The 20189-nt window shown below is 41.0% G+C and overlaps 1 protein-coding gene across 3 annotated transcripts in view; it reads left to right on the top strand.

Moving 5' to 3' along the window:
- The window catches only part of NFIA (nuclear factor I A), a 401134-nt gene that overhangs the window by 279593 nt on the left and 101352 nt on the right, over positions 1–20189 (top strand). For all 3 annotated transcript variants that reach the window (XM_005678336.3, XM_005678338.3, XM_005678337.3), the window contains exon 6: positions 3246–3373. In XM_005678336.3, coding sequence (XP_005678393.3) covers positions 3246–3373 — 128 coding nt within the window. The remainder of the gene's footprint in view (positions 1–3245; positions 3374–20189) is intronic.

A 20189-nucleotide genomic window follows, 5' to 3' on the forward strand; every position in this document is an offset into this window, starting at 1 on the left:
CCTTCCCAACATTTATCCTGTGTCAACCCCTGACAGTCCTTGCTTTCAAACTGAGGGGTCAGTTAATATCTACAGACTCTCTCACCTTTAGGATTTAATAACCACATGAGTAGGGCTTCCTTAGTGGCTCAGATGACAAAGAATCTGCCTGCAATACAGGAGTCCCAGATTTGATCCCTAAGTCAGGAAGATCCCCTGGAGAAGGAAATGACTACTGACCCAATCCGGTATTCTTGCCTAGAGAATTCCATGGACAGAGGAGCATGGCAAGCTACAGTCCGTGGGGTCGCAAAGAGTCGAATACAATTGAGTAACTAACTGTTAATGCATGAGTATTTGCATTTTATTCTAGAGGACACCAAGGAAATCAAAAGCATTAGAAACTCAGAAAGATATTGGTACTTGGAGAAGGACAGGTAATGAAGTTGGCCTTTTGGGTGGGATCTCACTGAATCATGACACTTGGGCAAATCCTTGTCACAAGCACTCATGTGACTGTTTCTAAATCTGTAGCCCAATTCAGCAGTGTTTGAGCATCTGTTATTAGTCAGATACTGTGATAGGCACTAGAGCTTTAAAAAAAATCCTGATAATCTCCTTCTTCACAGATCTCAAGCTCCTGTTAGAGAATGTAGGTCTTGCCTTTTATTTGCCAGGGAACATAAGAAAATATTTATTCTGTTTCCAATTTGTATTCTTTCAACTTCTAACTAAAATTATTTCAAGTGGCTTTCAATTTAAAAACTACAGCAGATAATATTAAATACAGAGAGGGCAGAAACCATGTGGAAAGATAGGAGAGACTCATATCAAGAACCTGAACCCAGAGTTATTCCTTACATTTAGCCCTTGGATGCCTGGTTTCCAAGGCAAGAAGGGAAGTGCTAGGGTATGTAATGTACCTTTTCTAGTAAAAGGAAACTAGAATTTCTTTTAATGCTACGACATTTTTTCTGGTTTTATGTATTAGGAATTTTTTATGTATGTCCTTTTACAAAGTACTTCTGTTAGGTACAGTTTTACATAAAATACAGAAAAATTCTTTGAGTGGCTCTTTTTCATTAAATTTCAAGGAAAGCCAGGCAAAGGACATTAAGTAAATCGTTAGAGGTTATTCCTTTGGATACTCAGCTAGCATGCCACAGGTCTGTTGCTGTCCTGCAATCTAGCTTTCATGAGAATAGAGCTTAAAGGCTAAGATTCCTGGAATGGCAACTTCAGTAACTAGAATTTCATGCCTGAAACTGGGCCTTCCTCAGTTTTTCACTTGGATGGCTGCAGTGGCCTCTTAACTGTCTCCCCGGGGAAGGTTCTGTCTCCTTCTTTTCCCTTAGCTCTTCGAAAGCCGTCATCTCTGCAACTACCAGAATGACCTTTCTGACAGATGACTCTGACGTCACTTCCTGCTTAGATCTATTCAGGGAGCCTCTGTTGCTTGTAAGATAAAGTCCAGACGTACAATAGCTTCTGTCCCCTTCACCCCATCCTTCTCTGTACCCCCCCTGCCACTTTAACCATAGTGAACGCCTGTCAGCTCTCTGCGAGTGTCACACACTGCTTGTGCTGGTGTTTCTGCTTGACGTGCACCTGCCTCCTGGAGTGATGTTGGGAATAGCTAATAACCTGAGTGACAGGAGCATACCAGTTAGGACAGAGCTGCCCTGCCACAGTGCCAAGGCCTGGAATGCCTCTAATGTGCCATACCTTAACCCTTTAGGTTTGGGATTGTGAGGCTGTCCTGGGCCAAAGATGGGGTGACAAAGATGGGGCAAACATGAGGCGCTTGAGAGTGGGACTTTGCCAGTTGATAAAGAAGTATTTCAGTCTCTTAAAATCCAGAATGGCTGCCTCAGGAGTGCATCACCTGAGTAATAGCCTGTTCTGCCCTGTTCTTTCTGCTCCATCTCCTTACCCCCTCTCTTCCAGACAGTTCAGGAACCATCTCCTCTGGGCATCATTTTCTGACCTTCTCTGTGTATCATTGCTTTCTTCCTCCGTCAAGGAACACACTATAACCTCTGTGTGGTTCCACTATCATACCTGTGTTTCTCTTTGCACAATTTTGTTTTCCTCTTGTTCTTCATGCATGAGATTGTAAACCCCATGAAGACAGGTGTTAGATCTGATTCATTTCAGTATTCTAGCCTTTAGCACAGTACGTGGCACGTGGGAGATGTACAATAAATGTTTGATAAACGAATATATATTAAAAATTCTGTACCTGACATATGAGGAAGAGATTACCCAACTAGTACTCATACCAGATATGAAATCTACTCATTCTGGTATGTTAGTTACATAATCAATTAATACAATTAGAACAACATTAGCAACCTGTAGCATTTCACTACCTTTTAACTCTTGTAACCTCAAATTGGGAGAAAAAGACCTCAGTTCTTTAACTGGAAGAAACAGAATATATTCTGGAAATTTCCCAACCATACTTCTCCAAAGCTGAAACATCCCCGCTTGATGGCATAGAACTTCATTCTTGGTAATTTCTTTGTAGAGAAGTGGCATGCAAGCCGCTGGGTCGCTCTTTTTTCCATGTCCCTTATTCTCACAAGCGAAATAAGTAGAATCCTTCTACTTTTGTCTCATTTGTTCACTGTTTTATCCCTAGAGCCTGGACAGTGACAGCTGGCCAGGTCCCAATCTAGGCACTAGAGGGAAAACGGTGAATGAACGAGGCAGAAGTAGAAGGAAGGTATTGCCACTGTGCAGTAACTATTTTTTAAATGAAGAGCTCTAAGTAGAAGGTGAGAAAATATGGCAAAAAAACCCAAAAGGCAATTCAGGCTTTTCTTCAAGGGTTGTGTGCCCCGATTTTTCTCCTTCCTGGGGTGCCAGAGGGGTTGAGTAGATGTCTAGGATCATTGCTGATGGCAACGCCCCAGCCAAAGCTCTGGGGGAAACACACGTGGGCATACTACCCAGTCTTCCAGGTGGAGACAGGAGATGGAGCCAGCCAGCAGTTCCTCAAAGGAAAAAGGAATCGGATGTGGTGGCAGCAGCAACTCAAGTGACAATAAAAACCAAACCCAGACACTTGGAACAACATAGACCCAAGAGTTTGTTCTCCATCCACTGACTCACTAAACTGAACAGGAGCCCAAAGAAGCCCACGAAACTACACTGAGTTACCCAATTGCTTCCTCCCTTGGCTTTCTTTCCACCAGAGATGCCACGTCCAGGAGGAAGGTGGTTTGGATGGCTTTTAAACATGTACGCATTTGTTATTTCAGCTCCACGAAGCGCCTCAAGTCTGTGGAGGATGAAATGGACAGTCCTGGTGAAGAGCCATTTTACACAGGCCAAGGGCGCTCCCCGGGGAGCGGAAGTCAGTCCAGCGGGTGGCATGAAGTGGAGCCAGGTAAGCAGGGCGGGCGGCCACTGTGAGTCTAAGGCTTGGGGGGAGGAGGGAGTGCCACCAGGCAGAAAGCGAAGGGAGTGAGCTCAGAGCAGTGGACTTTTTGACTTTCTCCACATGAACACGTGTTTGTAGCTGACTGCTAGCTTTTATGAAAGGGTGGCAGCGCAAGGATGCCATTCAGCTGAGATGAGAGATTGAGAAGGGTGGGTAGGGTTTTCTACTCATACGTTTTCACTACACAGCAGTCCAGCATTCCATTTGCCTTTGCTTTCATTTTATACCAATTGCCTTTTGGGTTTGGTTTTATCTTTTAATAATCAAAATAAAAATCCAGTAACTTTTTCGACTGCATCAATAGCGTTAGAGAGGGAAGAAGGGCTCCTGTGCAGTAGCTTACACTTGGATCTTTATAAAACGAGGAAACTTTTAAATATGTTTTGTCATCACAATTCTTTTTCTATTTAAAAGCAACAGCTAAAAAAATAAAATAAAAATAAAAGGAATAGCTATCTTTATGTCCATCTTTCGTGAACTAAGCAAATGATGACTCCTAGTCTAACCTCCTGGGGTAGTTTAGTCCTGACTCTGGAGTCTTGAGCCATGTGACTAACTCTGATATCAGAAGCCTTTTGAAACTTTTCTGTGTCTATAACCTCCAGATTGGCAGGGGAGAATCTCCTCCGGTACCTTCCTCAATATGCAAAGTCTAATGATGTAGAGAATAGAGTGGGCTCTGGAAAAAGGCTGAGTGTAATCCTGGCTCCGCTCCGGCTGGCTCTGTGATTATGGGCAAACCACCTAACCTCTCTGAGACTTAAGTGTCCCCATTTTTACCATCTGTCTATAATAATAGGCATTTCAGTGCTCTTGAGAATTAAATGAGGTAATATATATGACCCAACTAAGAACTATACCTAGCACAGTAAGTTTGAAAAGATTTTCCCAGTTCTTGCCTCGGAGTAATTCCCTGCATGAGCGAGCACCGAGAAGATCTCTGCACCCCTTCACCTTCAGTCTTAACTCCTTTCTCTCCCCCTGACACATCAAAAGAGTCTTCAGCGAGTGTGACTGTAGAGGGAGCGGCGCCGCAGAGGCCTGGGGGGTGATGGAACTGTTCTGTATCCTGATTGTGGTGGTGGTTACAGGAATCGACACATGTGTTAACAGTCATATTAATAGAAATGCATGCCTTCCACTTCTGAGCCCCCAGGCAGTTTTACTGTATGATAATTAAAAACAAAACCTCGGTCCCCACTAGCTGAGTCCTTTATCTTCTTCCCTTTACCAAGATGTGAAGATTTCATTTTGCTTCCCTTCTACCTCATCTTTTTACCCAGCTTATCCATTCATTGACTCACGGTTTCACTGGGAACTTTTTTGTGGATGAGAGACGATGCCTGGTTCTGGGATCTCAAAGCTGAATGAGAAGGTTGTGGCTCCTGCTTTCAAGGAATTCACAGCTGGGGTGGAGAACAGACACATAAGAAGATCATTATGTGGTGATATGGGAGGTGTAAGGATGGGGTTTAGCCTCTGGTGCTGCCATTTTCTTAGTGTCATCAACATAGCGCTCAGGGTGTGATGGGTCTTCTACAGAGGGCTACGCATCAGCTCGCCCCACAAGGAGATCCATGCCAGTTTGCCGAAAGCGGTCAAGAAATACACCCTGGCCTAAATGAATGTGCTGACCCCCCGTGTGGGCAAATGCACATCAGCGCCACCTCAGGATAGTGCCAATGAGAAGCTTCTGTGCTGTTAAAAAGTTAGAAGATCTACCTGTTCTTTGAATCCTTTTTAAAAGGCCAGTTAAAGTCCTGGCCAGTTTACCTGCTTCTGTGAAAGTAAGAATCAAAATATATAGGTTTGGGACATTGTGCTTGAGGGTCATACTAACTCGGTTTTACACAGACTGAGCTGCTTTTTTTATGTTGATGTACATGAAGCTCCTCTTCCAGGAGGCTGTCCTCCGGATCCTTAAGTAGATTCCTTTTGAGCCTATGTGGGGGCTGTGGGAGTAGGTTGAACATAGAATATGTTAACCTAGTGACTCTTTCATTCAGAGTAATTCTGTTCCTCTCTTCTGCATGTTATGATTCAACTGATCATAAATTTTAACATCCGAATAACTGTATCCCTTATGGTCATTAAATAACTAAAGTTTAATGGCTAAATCCTTCTGGGGAGGATATATATATATATACACACACAGATACATACACATATATATACACACGCATAATTACACTACATATTATACTGTATGTATATATACACACATGCTATACACATATACACATAGAGTATAAGCATATAATTAATTGTAGGGGGGCTTCTCTAAGGGAAAAAACTTACACTTTTAGAGAAACCCCTCACTATTTTACTGTATTCCTGGACTGATGCTCCATTCTCTATTTCTATTTCATTATTGAAAAATGCAATTTCATGGTATATATGCAGGGGGTGGGAGGGGACAGTGGATAAATTTACATTTGTCCATATTCAGCATAGAAAGTCATAATTGAAAGAGGGCCTGAGGGGACATTAAAACTCAACTGAAGGATGTTATACATGTTCCTGGTGGCTTTGGTGTCATTAACTCACACCACCCATTTTAAATGGATAATTTATGCTGCCAGATGGTCCTTTTGGGGGATTTTCCATCTAGCCCAATCCCCTTTTTGGCACAGAGGACACCCTTATGTTGTTCCCACACTGATCCAGGCCTAGCATATCCCCAGGGATACAGTTCATTGAGTAGGAGGCTTTTAGTGGTCCACACATGTAAATTACCTTCAGAAAGGTGTTGGGAGTTTATGCATATCTGAAGGCCAGCAGCCTTTTGGTTGCCTGCATTTGGAATAATTCTCACAAGCTAGTACTAAAGGATACTTTGTTTATGTCTCAGATGTGACCCAGGAAGCAAGGCCTGTGCTTACTCCTCCACTCAGAAAGCTTTGCATCTGTTTACCTGCCCTCAAATGCTTTTCAGCACTCCCCGGCCAAAAGGGGGCCGAAGGTTGCCAGAAGAGACAAATTTCCTGGAGCAACAGGAAGGCTTTGGAAAGTAAAACAAACCAGACATGCAGTAAATTACATGGGCTCTTTCAAATGTCTTTTGTAGTATCCTGTTCCCCATTAGTTTATCTCAGCACTTTTAGTGCACAGCTCTTACTATCTGGGAAGAAGGGCATAGGAGATTAAAGATGATGTTAGTTTAAAAACATCAGACAACCTCAAGCTGGCTTTTGCTTCTCTTACAATGCTGCATTTGTCCTCTCCACTTAGTTTCGTTTCCCAGTTATCTCAAAACTGGGTTAGATGCGAAGCTTTGAAGCTAATCATGCACTGATGAAATGAGTCCTATGAAATTCTATCAAGCAAAAGTGCACATACCATCAACTCTTGTTTATCTGGACAAATGAAAAACTGCAGAGGAACTGATAATGCAAATGAATAGGAAGGAAACCAAGAGGCAGGCGCCTACAGTGGGTCAGATACTGAGCATGGTGCTTTCGTATGTATGGCAAAGATTATGGTTACAATTGTTTAAGTACTTCCTGTCTACCAACTGTTTTTGTTTTTTTTTTAATTGCCCTAAATCATGCAAGCAGAGTGAGCTTGCCTCTGTAGAGATGAAAACTGAGAATTATAAAATGTTAGGTGACTTGCCCAGAGTCACACAGATAGTAAACCTGGGGATCCCTAATCCAAATTTCAGTTCTGATTTTGGAATGTTAAGTTTTGTCTTCCCTACCCAGTAACCTCTTTTACCATAAACATTTATGCTTGTATGATTGAAATTAAAAACATGACAATAAAAATTTTTTAAATTATTCATCAGAAAGACTTGAAAAATCCCCCACTTCCTTATCCCAAACCCTTGATATGCACCCAGGTCAGGGAAGGATTGTGGGTTTATTAAATACACATAGGACATAATACATGAACCAACAGTATTAACTGTTAACAAAGTCAGATATCTATCATTTTGCTCATAAAATCATATAATCCTCAGGATTCAGATCTTTGTTCAAATAATACATCATCAGTGAGGCTTCCAGTGACTTAAAATAGCTGCTGTTTCTCTTCCATCATCCTATAATTCATAAACGTTTCCTTTCTTTATACCATCTTCTCCTGTTATCTTATGTTCTCCTACTTGGATATACACTCTGAGCAGTGGGCCTGAGTCTGTCTTTTCTGCCGCTGTACACCCAGCATCCCTGACAGTGTCTGGCACATAATAGGTACTCAATAAATGTTGATTGAGTGAATGAATGAAGCCTATAAAGCAGGGAATTTGGGTGCTTTCCATAAATCTGAAAGCAGAGTTTGCCACCAGTAATTCTCTCAGAATTGATGTTTACTATATTCTCAATCTGTAGGCTATTATTCAGTCAAATCCAATTATTAGCAAGTAGTAAACAAAACAATGGGCTTCCCCGGTGGCTCAGCAGTAAAGGCTCTGTGTGCCAGTGCAGGAGACAGGGAGACACAGGTTCAGTCTCTGGGTTGGGAAGATCCCCTAGAGGAGGAAACGGCAACCCGCTCCAGTATTCTTGCCTGGGAAATCTCATGAATAGAGTAGCCTGGTGGGCTACAGTTCATGGGGTCTCAAAACAGTCAAACATGACTAAGCAACTAAACAACAACAGCAAGCAAAACAATTGTCAAGGCTCAGCCAGGGGCCCCGTTGACAAGTGGTAGTATATAACATTTTGTTACAGTATCTCTCACCTCGAAGGGTATTCCGTTAAGGGAATCAAACCCTTTTTTTCTAAAGCTAATCCTTTATTGATTTTTAAGATAGTGCTTTTTTTGTTTTAATAAAAGGACAATTCATTATCACAAGCTCTATATCAAGAATTCCAATAACAAATCTTCCGTAGAATGTTTTCTGCAACTTTCTTGATTTTTGTCTGAATATTGTCAGATTTCCATAAGAAATTTTCTCCTTTAGTAGCTTAATTAACACCCATATGAGACACTATGAAATCTATATTATGTGAAGCCTAATCTGTTACTCAAAATGTGGTCCAAGCACCAGCAACATGGCATCATCTGGGATCTTATTAGAAGTACAGAATTTCAGACCCTACCCAGACTCATGGAATATTAACAAGATCTCTGGGTAGTTCCTATACATGTTAGCGATTGAAAAGCCTTGATCTAGGCTCCTTCCTTGACTGTTCCTTTTTGCAGGCTCTTACCACTCAATTCTTACCTTATCTAGAGGCAACCTGAATTTTCACTGTTGTGCTCCCCAAGCTTTCTCCCTACTGTAAGTAGGAACACCATTAATGCTCTTCTAGACAGATAGAAATCTAACCTGTTTTCAGACATGTCAGAGAAGATGGTACCCTCACACAGTGGTTCATACCTCAGTACAAGAAGCAAATTCTCCTGTCTCTCTCATCTTCCTCCAGTTGAAGTGCATGAAGAAGAAGAGCTGGTCATCTAATCAATATAATTCAAGTCAAACCAAGTCATTGAATCTTTATTAAGTGCTGACTGTTCAGTACCAGAGAAGGTAATGGCACCCCACTCCAGCACTCTTGCCTGGAAAATCCGATGGACAGAGGAGCCTGGTAGGCTGCAGTCCATGGGGTCGCGACGAATCGGGCATGACTGAGCGACTTCACTTTTACTTTTCACTTCCATGCATTGGAGAAGGAAATGGCAACCCACTGCAGTGTTCTTGCCTGGAGAATCCCAGGGACGGGGGAGCCTGGTGGGCTGCCGTCTCTGGGGTCGCACAGAGTCGGACATGACTGAAGTGACTTAGCAGCAGCAGCAGCAGTGTTCAGTACAGAACAGATTCAAAGATGACTCCATTGAGTCCCTGTCTTCAATGGCAAACCAGATTTTCTTCATTGTCAGTCACCATCTATAAGATGGGAACTGTGGTTTCTGCCCCATCTCTGTTACAAAGTTCAGTTCAGTTTAAGTTGTGTCTGACTAAGGACTAAGTTGTGTCTGACACTTTGCAACCCCATGGACAGTAGCCCGCTAGTCTCCTCTGCCTATGGAATTTTCCAGGCAAGAATACTGGAGTGGGTTGTCATTTCTTTCTCCAAGGGATCTTCCCCACCCAGGGATCAAATCTGGGTCTCCTGCATTGCAGGCATATTCTTTACCAACTGAGCCACCAGGGAAGCCACACAAGTTACGACAGTTAAATGATCAACTTGAACTTCTGCTCCAGGTGCCAAAGTCCTTTGTTAAAATTAATGTTCTCTAATTGTATGAAATACTGTTAGCGTTATTGAGGGAGACAGACCTTACCAGCGCATGATGGTTGAAAGCCAGCAGGATTAAATGCTACAGGGGTAAAAGGAGAGAGTGGTTCAACCTGACTTTAAAATTAGAGATACTGTCTGCAGAAGGAGGCAGTGAAACTGGATTTCCATTGGACCTCAAATGAAAAATGTTCACAAACTTGAAAGTGATTCATGATGTCTCTTAGCCTTTCAGTCATTGGTATATATAAATTTGTGTTCTCCGTATATCTTTTTTTCTAATATATATATATATATATCTTACAAAGCAGTTTTGTGGCTGTCCTGTGAAGCTTCTCAGGTTGTCTGTGTTCCCAAAATTGACTCATTAGAGGGTTCAGTGGGTTTCATGGATTACTCAGTTGCACCACTTTCTGCATCTGACACATACATACCAGTCAATATTAGAATAAACATATTTTTTATTGTGAAAAATATGTGAAATTATAGAACTTTTTCAGTGAAATTTAGTTCTGTGTCTGAAGAGAGGAACTTCTTACTCCTTAAATTTTCTCCTGTAGAAAAATATTCAGAGCTCTAGTGTGCCTTCAGTTATTTTGTGATTGTAAAACTTTATTAATAGACAGTGTTATTTTAGCCAAGATGCTGGAAGTTCTGAATAGTTCAGTGAAGAGTTTTAAAGCCAAATTTGGTAAGTAGTAAGTTTTTAGCTGTGGTCCTTTTCTTAAAAACTTTCAGAGATAAACTTCTTTCAGAAATTGATTTCTTCCCAAAGGCATCAGTTAGTTCAGTCACTCAGTCATGTCCAACTCTTTGTGACCACATGGATCACAGCACGCCAGGCCTCCCTGTCCATCACCAACTCCCAGAGTTTACCCAGACTCATGTCCATTGAGTCGGTGATGCCATCCAACCATCTTATCCTCTGTCATCTCCCTCTCCTCCTGCCCTCAATCTTTCCCAGCATCAGCGTCTTTTCAAATGAGTCAGCTCTTTGCATCAGGTGGCCAAAGTACTGGAGTTTCAGCTTCAGCATCAGTCCTTCCAATGAACACTCAGGACTGATCTCCTTTAGGATGGAATGGTTGGATCTCTTTGCAGTCCAAAGGACTCTCAAAAGTCTTCTGCAACACCACAGCTAAAGGCATCAATTCTTCGGTGCTCAGCTTTCTTTATAGTCCAACTCTTACATCCATATAAGACTACTGGAAAAACCATAGCCTTAACTAGACAGACCTTTGTTGGCAAAGTAATGTCTCTGCTTTTGAATATGCTGTCTAGGCTGGTCATAACTTTTCTTCTAAGGAGTAAGCGTCTTTTAATTTCATGGCTGCAGTCACATCTGCAGTGATTTTGGAGCCCCCCCAAAATAAAGTCAGCCACTGTCTCCCCGTCTGTTTCCCATGAAGTGATGGGACCAGATGCCATGATCTTAGTTTTCTGAATGTTTAGCTTTAAGTCAACTTTTTCACTCTCCTCTTTCACTTTCATCAAGAGGCTTTTTAGTTCTTCACTTTCTGCCGTAAGGGTGGTGAAATGTGCATATCTGAGGTTATTGATATTTCTCCCAGCAATCTTGTTTCCAGCTTCTTCTTCTTACAGCGCAGAGCATGATGTGCTCTGCATCTAAGTTAAATAAGCAGGGTGACAATATATAGCCTTGACATACTCCTTTTCCTGTTTGGAACCAGTCTGTTGTTCCATGTCCAGTTCTAACATTTGCTTCCTGACCTGCATACAGATCTCTCAGGAGGCAGGTCAGGTGGTCTGGTATTCCCATCTCTTTCAGAATTTTCCACAGTTTATTGTGATCCACACAGTCAAAGGCTTTGGCATAGTCAATAAAGCAGAAATAGATATTTTTCTGGAACTCTCTTGCTTTTTCGATGATCCATCAGATGTTGGCAGTTTGATCTCTGGTTCCTCTCCCTTTTCTAAAACCAGCTTGAACATCCGGAAGTTCACGGTTCACATATTGCTGAAGCCTGGCTTGGAGAATTTTAAGCATTACTTAACTAGCGTGTGAGATGAGTGCAGTTGTGCAGTAGTTTGAGCATTCTTTGGCATTGCCTTTCTTTGGGATTGGAATGAAAACTGACCTTTTCCAGAGACACAGCAGTTCTCATTTTTGAAAGTTAAAATTAAGCACTATAATAATACATTATCTGTTCTTATCACAATTATTGTCAAAGTATACATTTTAAAGGTATTTTTAGAAGATAGTTGGTAAACATTGGGTCAGCCAGAAGCCCAGGACATTTAGAACCAGAGTTCAAGTGTCACAACTGCTAGGAACACAGCTGCATTTTGCAGACTTAGGTTGGTTCATTGTAATTTTCAGTATTTCATATGAAGTTCACTTAATTCCCAACTCCGCTGGTCCTAATTTGACTGCTAATAGTCATTCGTCAGTTGTAAGAGTGGGGAAGTTTACCGACTTAAACTTGTAGTTGAGACACATGAGCAGAGGCCCATTATCAATGCCAATAAAAAGGCCACAGACTAGTAACAATAGTCCATTGATCATGGACACTCAGCCGCACTGGCGTATATTAAGGGAGATGATTAAACCCATCTGCTGCTGTAATAGGAAGAGTCACTGTTACAGAACACTGCCATAGAATCAATGTCTTGGCTTTTCTTCTGCATTTATAGAGCATTGGGAAATCATCATTATGTGACAACAGTGTCTCCCATTACCTCTTTAATATTGGCACCTGCTAGATGGAGACCAGTGCTCCAGGGAGCACCACTGCAGTGAGAAGGGTTCTTGCTCTCTAGTGACCCTCTGTTAGCACAGGACTTTCAGCCAAATAAGGGGTTATGAGAGACGAACTATATTACAAAATGAGCACTCCTTAACTACCCTTCAAAAATGTTCATATCTTCTTTATCAAGGCTATTTTTTAAGGCTAAAAAAGGGAGCGGGAACAACATATTCTAATAAAAGGTTACCTATTAGAAGAAAAGAAATACTCTTCCCACATAAACGCATGTACACTGTATGTGTGTGGATGTGTGTTTGTCAGGAAAAAGAAAAAAAAAAAAATATATATATATGGTAAAGCACAGTCCAAAAAATAGCTATTGTATTCCTGAGGCCAGTTAAAGTACCTGGCACATGGTAACTATTCAATCAAGATTTGTTGGCTAACTGGATAAGCAATAACATGGGAACCGCACATGTCTTGTCTTATCTTTTGAGGAGGGCAAAGTGCTCAGGAAGTGGAGCGCCGCGTACATTTGTTCAGTGATTGAGTGTATTCGTCGAGTGAATGAGCGCAGCTTGACGTGCATCAGAGAACTCAGATGCACGATTTTGTAAATACAGAAGCTCCCAGCAAAACAGATGCTGCATTTTAGCTTGCCTTGTCTGAATAAATAAATTACCCAAGCCTCCAAATTTTTTATTTCATGTTTGAAAATGAAGCTGTGTGAATATTCTTGAAAGCAGGAAGGAAAAGTGTATCCTATACCTTGGCTTTACGTGGGGCCTCGTCCTCCGTCCCCTGCTCTGTCACTGTCTTCAGCACAGCCGCCGTGCCTTAGGTGGCAAAGAGCTGGTTCATCAAGTGGCCTTATTTAGCACATTGTAAGGAGGAGCTTTCAAGTAAATTTCATCCCAGCCACAGCAATCTTCATGGTTTTGCTGGGGAGGGAGAAAATAAGAGAGAAATAACATGTATTATCAAGAGGAGAAAAGTACAATTGAGATTCAAAATCCTCCAGTTCTTCTGTTATGAACAAGCCTTGGATTTTTAGCAAATGACTTCTCTGAATTTTCATTTTCTCGTATGTCAACAATGGGTTCTTTATAACAGCTGGCCTTCCTAACTCGTAGCTTTGAAAAGATCGTATGAGATGATAATAAAAACAGGAGCTACCATTTATTAAGCACCAGCTGTGTGCAGAGTATTGTGCATGGCACAGAGATAAAGATGTTTTTAATAAATGTAAAGTATACTTGTAAACTTAAAGCTTTACACATACATTATACCGCTTTTTCAAAATGCTTAAGTGCTATGTGAGTTTAAGATGTGTGCTCAGACACTCAGTCATATCTGACTCTTTGCAACACCATGGACTGTAGCCCACCAGGCTCCTTTGTCCATTGTATTATCCCAGCAAGAATACTGCAGTGGGTTGCCATTTCCTCCTCCAGGGGATCTTCCCGACCCAGGGATTGAACCCGTGTCTTCTTGCATCTCCTGCATTGGCAGGGGGGTTCTTTACCAGCTGCACCACCTGAGATGTCCATGTGAGTTTAAGATACTGTGAAGTTAAATTGAAAGCCTATTATACACATCTTCATCTCTTATATATAAAGCACTGTGCAGAACGGTAACTGGTTAAGCCAGTCCCCAGTTCTGCAAGGACTTCAGTGTGCTAAAAGTCACGTAGTTCAGGAGTTGATTCATTGGCTTGGACCACTATCCTCTGCTGTAATTGCTTGAAGAGCAGATATATCAGCCATTCCATTATTAAAGGAGTGTCAGTGAACGCTGTCCCCATTTCCTCCCTTTCAAACTATCTTATCTTTCTTTATCTCTGAAAAACAGGTAGAAAGAACGCTGATGTGTAAGCAACACTCAGAAAGGGTACAACGCAATGCCATTCCATTCCAGCAAAAAATTTAGCTATCTGCACCCATGGACTCAACCCCTTCCTAAAGCAGTTCTAACTTGCAGATAATGAAATTGGGCGGCATCAAAGCAAGTGTTTACTGAGAGGAAACAAAATTCTTCTGCAATGAGATTAAATTCACCAAAGGGGAAAAAACCCAGAAAGTATAGTTAGAAGAGAAGAAACAAAGGATATGGACAGGGACTTCCCTGGTGGTCCAGTAGTTAAGAATCTGCCTTACAATGAAAGGGACACTGGTTTGATCCCTGGGCCGGGAGGATCCCACATGCCACAGGCCAACCAAGCCTGTGTGCCACCACCATGAGCCAGTCTCTAGAGCCAGAGAGGTACAGCTGCTGAGCCCATGCCCTGCAACTACTGAAGCCCAAATGCCTGGAGCTTGCGTTCCACAACAAGAGAAGCCACTGCAATGAGAAACCCACACACCGCAAGGAAGAGTAGCCCCTGCTCGCTACAACTAGAGGAAGCCCTCACACGGCAACGAAGACCCACCACAGCCAGCAAATAAGAAAGTAAATCTTTAAAAAAAAAAAAATGGATATGGATAAACAAACATATAGGTAGATAGATAACGACTTACCTAAGAATTTCCTGTGTTGATTTTTCTATATCTAATAGATTTTATTTATCTAATAAATATTAATAAATATTTGTAGAATTCAGAAGGTATTTTTTACCTCTGATACAAAGAGCAAAAAAATGCTTCTTCAGTGTCCCTACTTCCTCTGATCTTTCTATGAACACAATGTAGGTATTTCCTAGACATGAGTAATACCACATTCTGTTTAATAATAAAAGATAAATTTACTTTTGTTTTGTCATTGGAATGCTGCTAAAAATTTAAATACGTGTTTTATTAGAAAGAGCTAATGTTTATTGGGGCTTCCCTAGTGGCTTAGGCAGTAAAGAATCTGCCTGCAATGCAGGAGACCAGGTTTGATTCCTGAGTTAGGAAGCCATGGAGAAGGGAATGGCTACCCACTCCAGTATTCTTGCCTGGAGAATACCATGGACAGAGGAGCCTGATGGGCTGCAGTCCATTTTTGAGCACTTTCATATCTATATGTATATGCACATATCACTAATAATAATAAGTACAGACCACTAATAATGCTATTTGCAGACTTCACTTCTCTCTCGCAGGCCTACACACCGGTGATTCTATTTAAATGTTAAATAATCAAGTATAACACTGTCAGTTTACATGGGGAAAAGTTTCTCTCTCTTCTGGCCACCAGTGTTTTTAATAAAATTGGTTTGTAATACTGAGTTTGAGGCTCTCTATGGGGATGGAAGCAGAAAGAAAGAAAAGTCCTCAGGCATACACAGGTCTCAGGAGTCAGGAACTTTCTGCCCCGTGCAGCCCAGCAGTTTCTGATGCAATGGTGTGCATCCCAGTAGCTTTCCTGCTCAGCAGAGAATTACAATAATGCCTGTTTATCCAACTCTATCTCTCCATGGATTTCAAACACATCATAAGCTCATCAATTAATCGAAGACATGGCACCCTTTTGGAGATGATGGGTGAGTTACATCCTCAAAGATGACGAGAAACCCTCACATTGATGTAGTAAATCAGTAGGTACTAAAAGTGGAGAGTGTTCTCTCCTGTACCGAGTTATAAAGTATGTCTCTGGGACAGGAGAAAACTTCAGGAGTAAAAACAAAAATCATTTGATTTCAAAGCATCTCTTTAATTTGATGAAATATTAAACCCTGATAGAATAACTGAATAAATACAGTTATTCAGCATGCCTCTTCAAAGTATTGATCTCCCTTTTGTAACAATTAAACTGCTACTCTGAAATGTTTGGATTTTTAAATCCTGGGTTACTTTGGTTCCCTGTTCTCTGAGTCTGTTTGGAGTGGGGGACTCTGTGCTGTGGTCCAGCACCCCCAGCCACAATGGAGACGGGCTTCACAGACAGCTGCAAATGTCCACTCAGATGATCCTCCACATTTTAATGTGTTCCAAACATCTCATTGTCCTTCATTTGGAAGGAACATGCCAACCTCTAGGGATTTTCCCGGAGAAGGCAATGGTACCCCACTCCAGTACTCTTGCCTGGAAAATCCCATGGGCGGAGGAGCCTGGTAGGCTGCAGCCCATGGGGTCGCTAAGAGTCGGACATGACTGAGCGACTTCACTTTCACTTTTCACTTTCATACATTGGAGAAGGAAATGGCAGCCCACTCCAGTGTTCTTGCCTGGAGAATCCCAGGGACGGTGGAGCCTGGTGGGCTGCCATCTATGGGGTCACACAAAGTTGGACATGACTGAGCGACTTAGCAGCAGCAGCAGCAGGGATTTTCCACTTTGTATCTAAAGAGAGGTGAAGTGTTTTCATTTGCATCCTTGGAAACACACTCAAGTCATTAGACTTTCAAGGAATGGCAACCCAATATCCGTTTCTAATCTGAAGGGTCCTCTGCAGCACCAGATGATTTTGCAGTGTTAGCTGTCGACCCCGAACTCACTTCGCTGTGATGAGCTTCCAAGATGAATGCATTCTAGGATATCGTGATTACTTATGACTGAAGGCCCATTAGAATCTGCAGTCTGCCTTTCAGCCAGTTCATGAACCTGAGTGAACAGACAGTTTATCAAAATGGCTGTGCAGTGTCCCTCATGTTCTAACACACTTTAGGGTCTTACATAGGCAGTGCTTCATGTTCTAATGTCAAAATACACGTGTGAAGATTAAAAGTAATATGGGATGCATAAGAATACTTTTCAGGGGCAGCTATTCTTTGATATCTATCACTTCATAGCAAAGACACCTGCTCCTAATTTTAGGAGTTCTTTTTGCCAGTGGGTGATTTCTTTTTTCCTTTAGAAATGAAATTGTATCCTCAAAAGACTTAACTGGTCATTTTTCTCCTTTTGATGTGCTTGATATTTTTATGAGTTTGTCCATTGGCATTGAAGCCTTAACATGCCTTTAGTTTAAAAAAAAATCTTTATAACACATAATTATTATATTGGGTCACATAAATTTATATCCTAGCCACACATTTGGAGACTTTTACAGAGAGAAAAGTTGTTATAAATATCATTATCTTCCACTTGGACTAATTGATAGTTGTCTTAAGTTGACCAAAGCCTGAGAAATAAACTCTCCCTGTGGGAGAGGTTCAGCAACTTACCCTCAGTACATATATTTGGTTGTTTTTCACATTCAGTTGGTGACAGTTATTATTTGAGGGTTGGTAAGTGGAATCAAAAAAAAAGAGAGAGAGAGAGGAACCTAGGTTTGTCTGTTTAAATACATATGGAAATAGTCCTTTGGCTTGGGAGGTAGCCAGCCTACTTGTAGAGTCCAATGTGGTTTGCTTTCTTGCTTTTATCGTGCATGAAGACCTTTTCCTAATAGGCACTGGATAAAGTGAATTATTCAAGTAGAAAAAGATGCAAAAGATGGTATCTTGCTAGCATCCCATTCTGATTGGCCCATGGAGAGTTGTCTGTATAAAATTGGATCCTTGTGTTGGGTTCCAAAAAAAGGTGTGAATATGAAGGAGAAGTGCTAAATCATGACTCCAGAGAAAATGTCGGCCATGAGCAGTTTTTAGTTTAAGTGAAAACCAAACTTCAGGATTTGGACAAATAAGACAAGGCGAAAAAAGGGTGAATCATTAACTCTAGTATAAAGCTGTTATAGTGATCAAGTTTCCGCAAACTTGCATAAGATGCTCAACAAAGACTGTGACTGAATGGAACTTAGTCATTTATTTAATTGATATGAAAAGCTTTGCCAAGCATATACCCTTTATGTCAGATAAGTAATTTTTAATAAAATATTTCCAAGATATGAAGACAGTCAAGAAAACAGCACAGTTTTTAATAATTGCACTCCTAAGTAAACGGATCTATCATTACGTTGTCACAAAGAATGACAGTGAGCAGAAACATCCTGCTAATCCCTCTCTGATAAGTGTTCGGTGTAATTAGACAGACACCATCTTGTCTGTTGAATGTAGCATTCACCAGAAGTGCAACTTTACACAGAATCTTCTTTTCTGATATGTCGTTTTGCTTCTGAAAACGACTCGTGTAGTTGTGCGCAGCTATTTCCTTTTGATTTTATGTTTTTGTTTGTTTTAGTCGTTTTTAACAATAATGTGGGCCTTTTGTATCCACAGAGCTGCATTTGAGGTTAGCAGTTCATTTTGTTTTGCCAACTGTCAGAATCATAAACCTGCTTAAGTATTTTTAAGCTTTGAAATGACCTGTTGGCTTATCTCTCTGAAATGAAGATATGGCTCTTTTAGAGAGAGGTCTTCTTATGAGGAGGAAGCCAGTTTTCTGCCTTAAATAAGAGCCCAAAAGAGAACATGTTTCCGTGAAAATTTTTAATGTTAAAATGATTAAATGTATTGCCCCCTTCCAGCATCCCCAGGCATAGCTCAAAAAAAAAAAAAAAAAAATCCATTTCCTTTTGCCCTGTGGCTTGTGTCCTGAGCTATGAGCTACCGCATAGTTATAAAGTGTTATCCACTCAGTTCATTGCATGGCTCTACCTCCCCACTTTCTCGACGACTCAAAGGCCTTTGAAGGCAAAGAATAGGGTTATTGAAGGATGGCAGGCAGATTTCACTAAGTAACATAACAGGTGGAGGTCAAAGTAGTTTATTTGTGGAGATGAACAGAGTGCAGAGATGAAAAATCAAATGCTTTGCCATAATAAGGTTTAGCAAGAAAATGCTGACTACACTAAGCTGAGATTCTAGCTGACAGAACCTTTTCTAGCGTTCATTACTTGATTTCACAGTTCAAGCAATTTGAAGAGACCTAAAATTATATTTCTTTTTTCCCTTATGAAATGTTCACATCAGTTTTCAGATTTTAAATAAAATGATGGGTGCTCTGCTTGTAACCAAGGAACATTAGGACTTAATAGATTCCCAGTGTAGGCATATCCCAAGCATGGAATGTCACAGACTGTGCATCTCTTACAAATTAAATTCTACCAGCAGGCACCTTAAACTCCAAGCTTTCAATCATGTTTTAACTGACAGAGTGAACATATTTTGATAAACACTTAACTCCACATCATCTAAATGAATATCGTGAGTGGAGAAAAGTCTCTAAAAGATTATTTACCAAGTTTGAGCACTGGCTTACCCTCAGCTTGTTGAAGATAAAGAGGAAAGGGTGTTTGTTTGTTTGTTTTAATTTCCCTTTATACAGTTCATGAATTTGTATAGTGCATGTGCTTTGCTTTTATAACTTAAAAGAAGGTTAAACATGCTGATAAAATATATCAAAGTAAGATTTATCTGCTGTTCTACAGCAGGACCAAAAATCTAAAAGATTATTCGGTGGCATATAGACCAAAGCTGCCGAATGGAACTGTGTGCAGTGATGCAACATGTTCTAACTCTGCTCTGTCCAATACTGTAACAGCTAGCCAAATAAGGCCATTGCGCACTTGAAATGTGGCTGTGCTGAGCCACTGAAGTTTTTAATTCATTTAATTTTAATTAATTTAAATTTAAGTAACCACATGTGGCTAGTAGCGACCATATTGGACAGAGCAGATATAAACCAAACATATGTATGATTGAGTTTTTTACTTTTCATCTGGGTATCTAGGCAGAATGAATAAAACATTATGCTATATTGTACTATTTTTTTCATGCAAAGAAAATAGTTTAGTTTTCTCAGTAATTTCTTTTTCATTCCCAGTCCTCTGTGAATGTGTGTGAGTGCTGTGTTGAGCCAAAATCAATCCTTCCCTGAATACATGGGAGAGGGTGAGATGGTGAGGGAGAAGATAGGGTGGGTAGGAAATCTCCAACTTGTAACTATAAGGGGCTTGAAATGCAATAGCTGACTCATTGAAAAAGACCCTGATGCTGGGAAAGATTGAGGGCAGGAGAAGGTGGCGACAGAGGATGAGATGGCTGGATGGTATCGTTGACTTAATGAA

Source organism: Capra hircus, chromosome 3 (assembly GCF_001704415.2).
Source record: "Capra hircus breed San Clemente chromosome 3, ASM170441v1, whole genome shotgun sequence".
Classification (NCBI taxonomy): Eukaryota; Metazoa; Chordata; class Mammalia; order Artiodactyla; family Bovidae; genus Capra; species Capra hircus.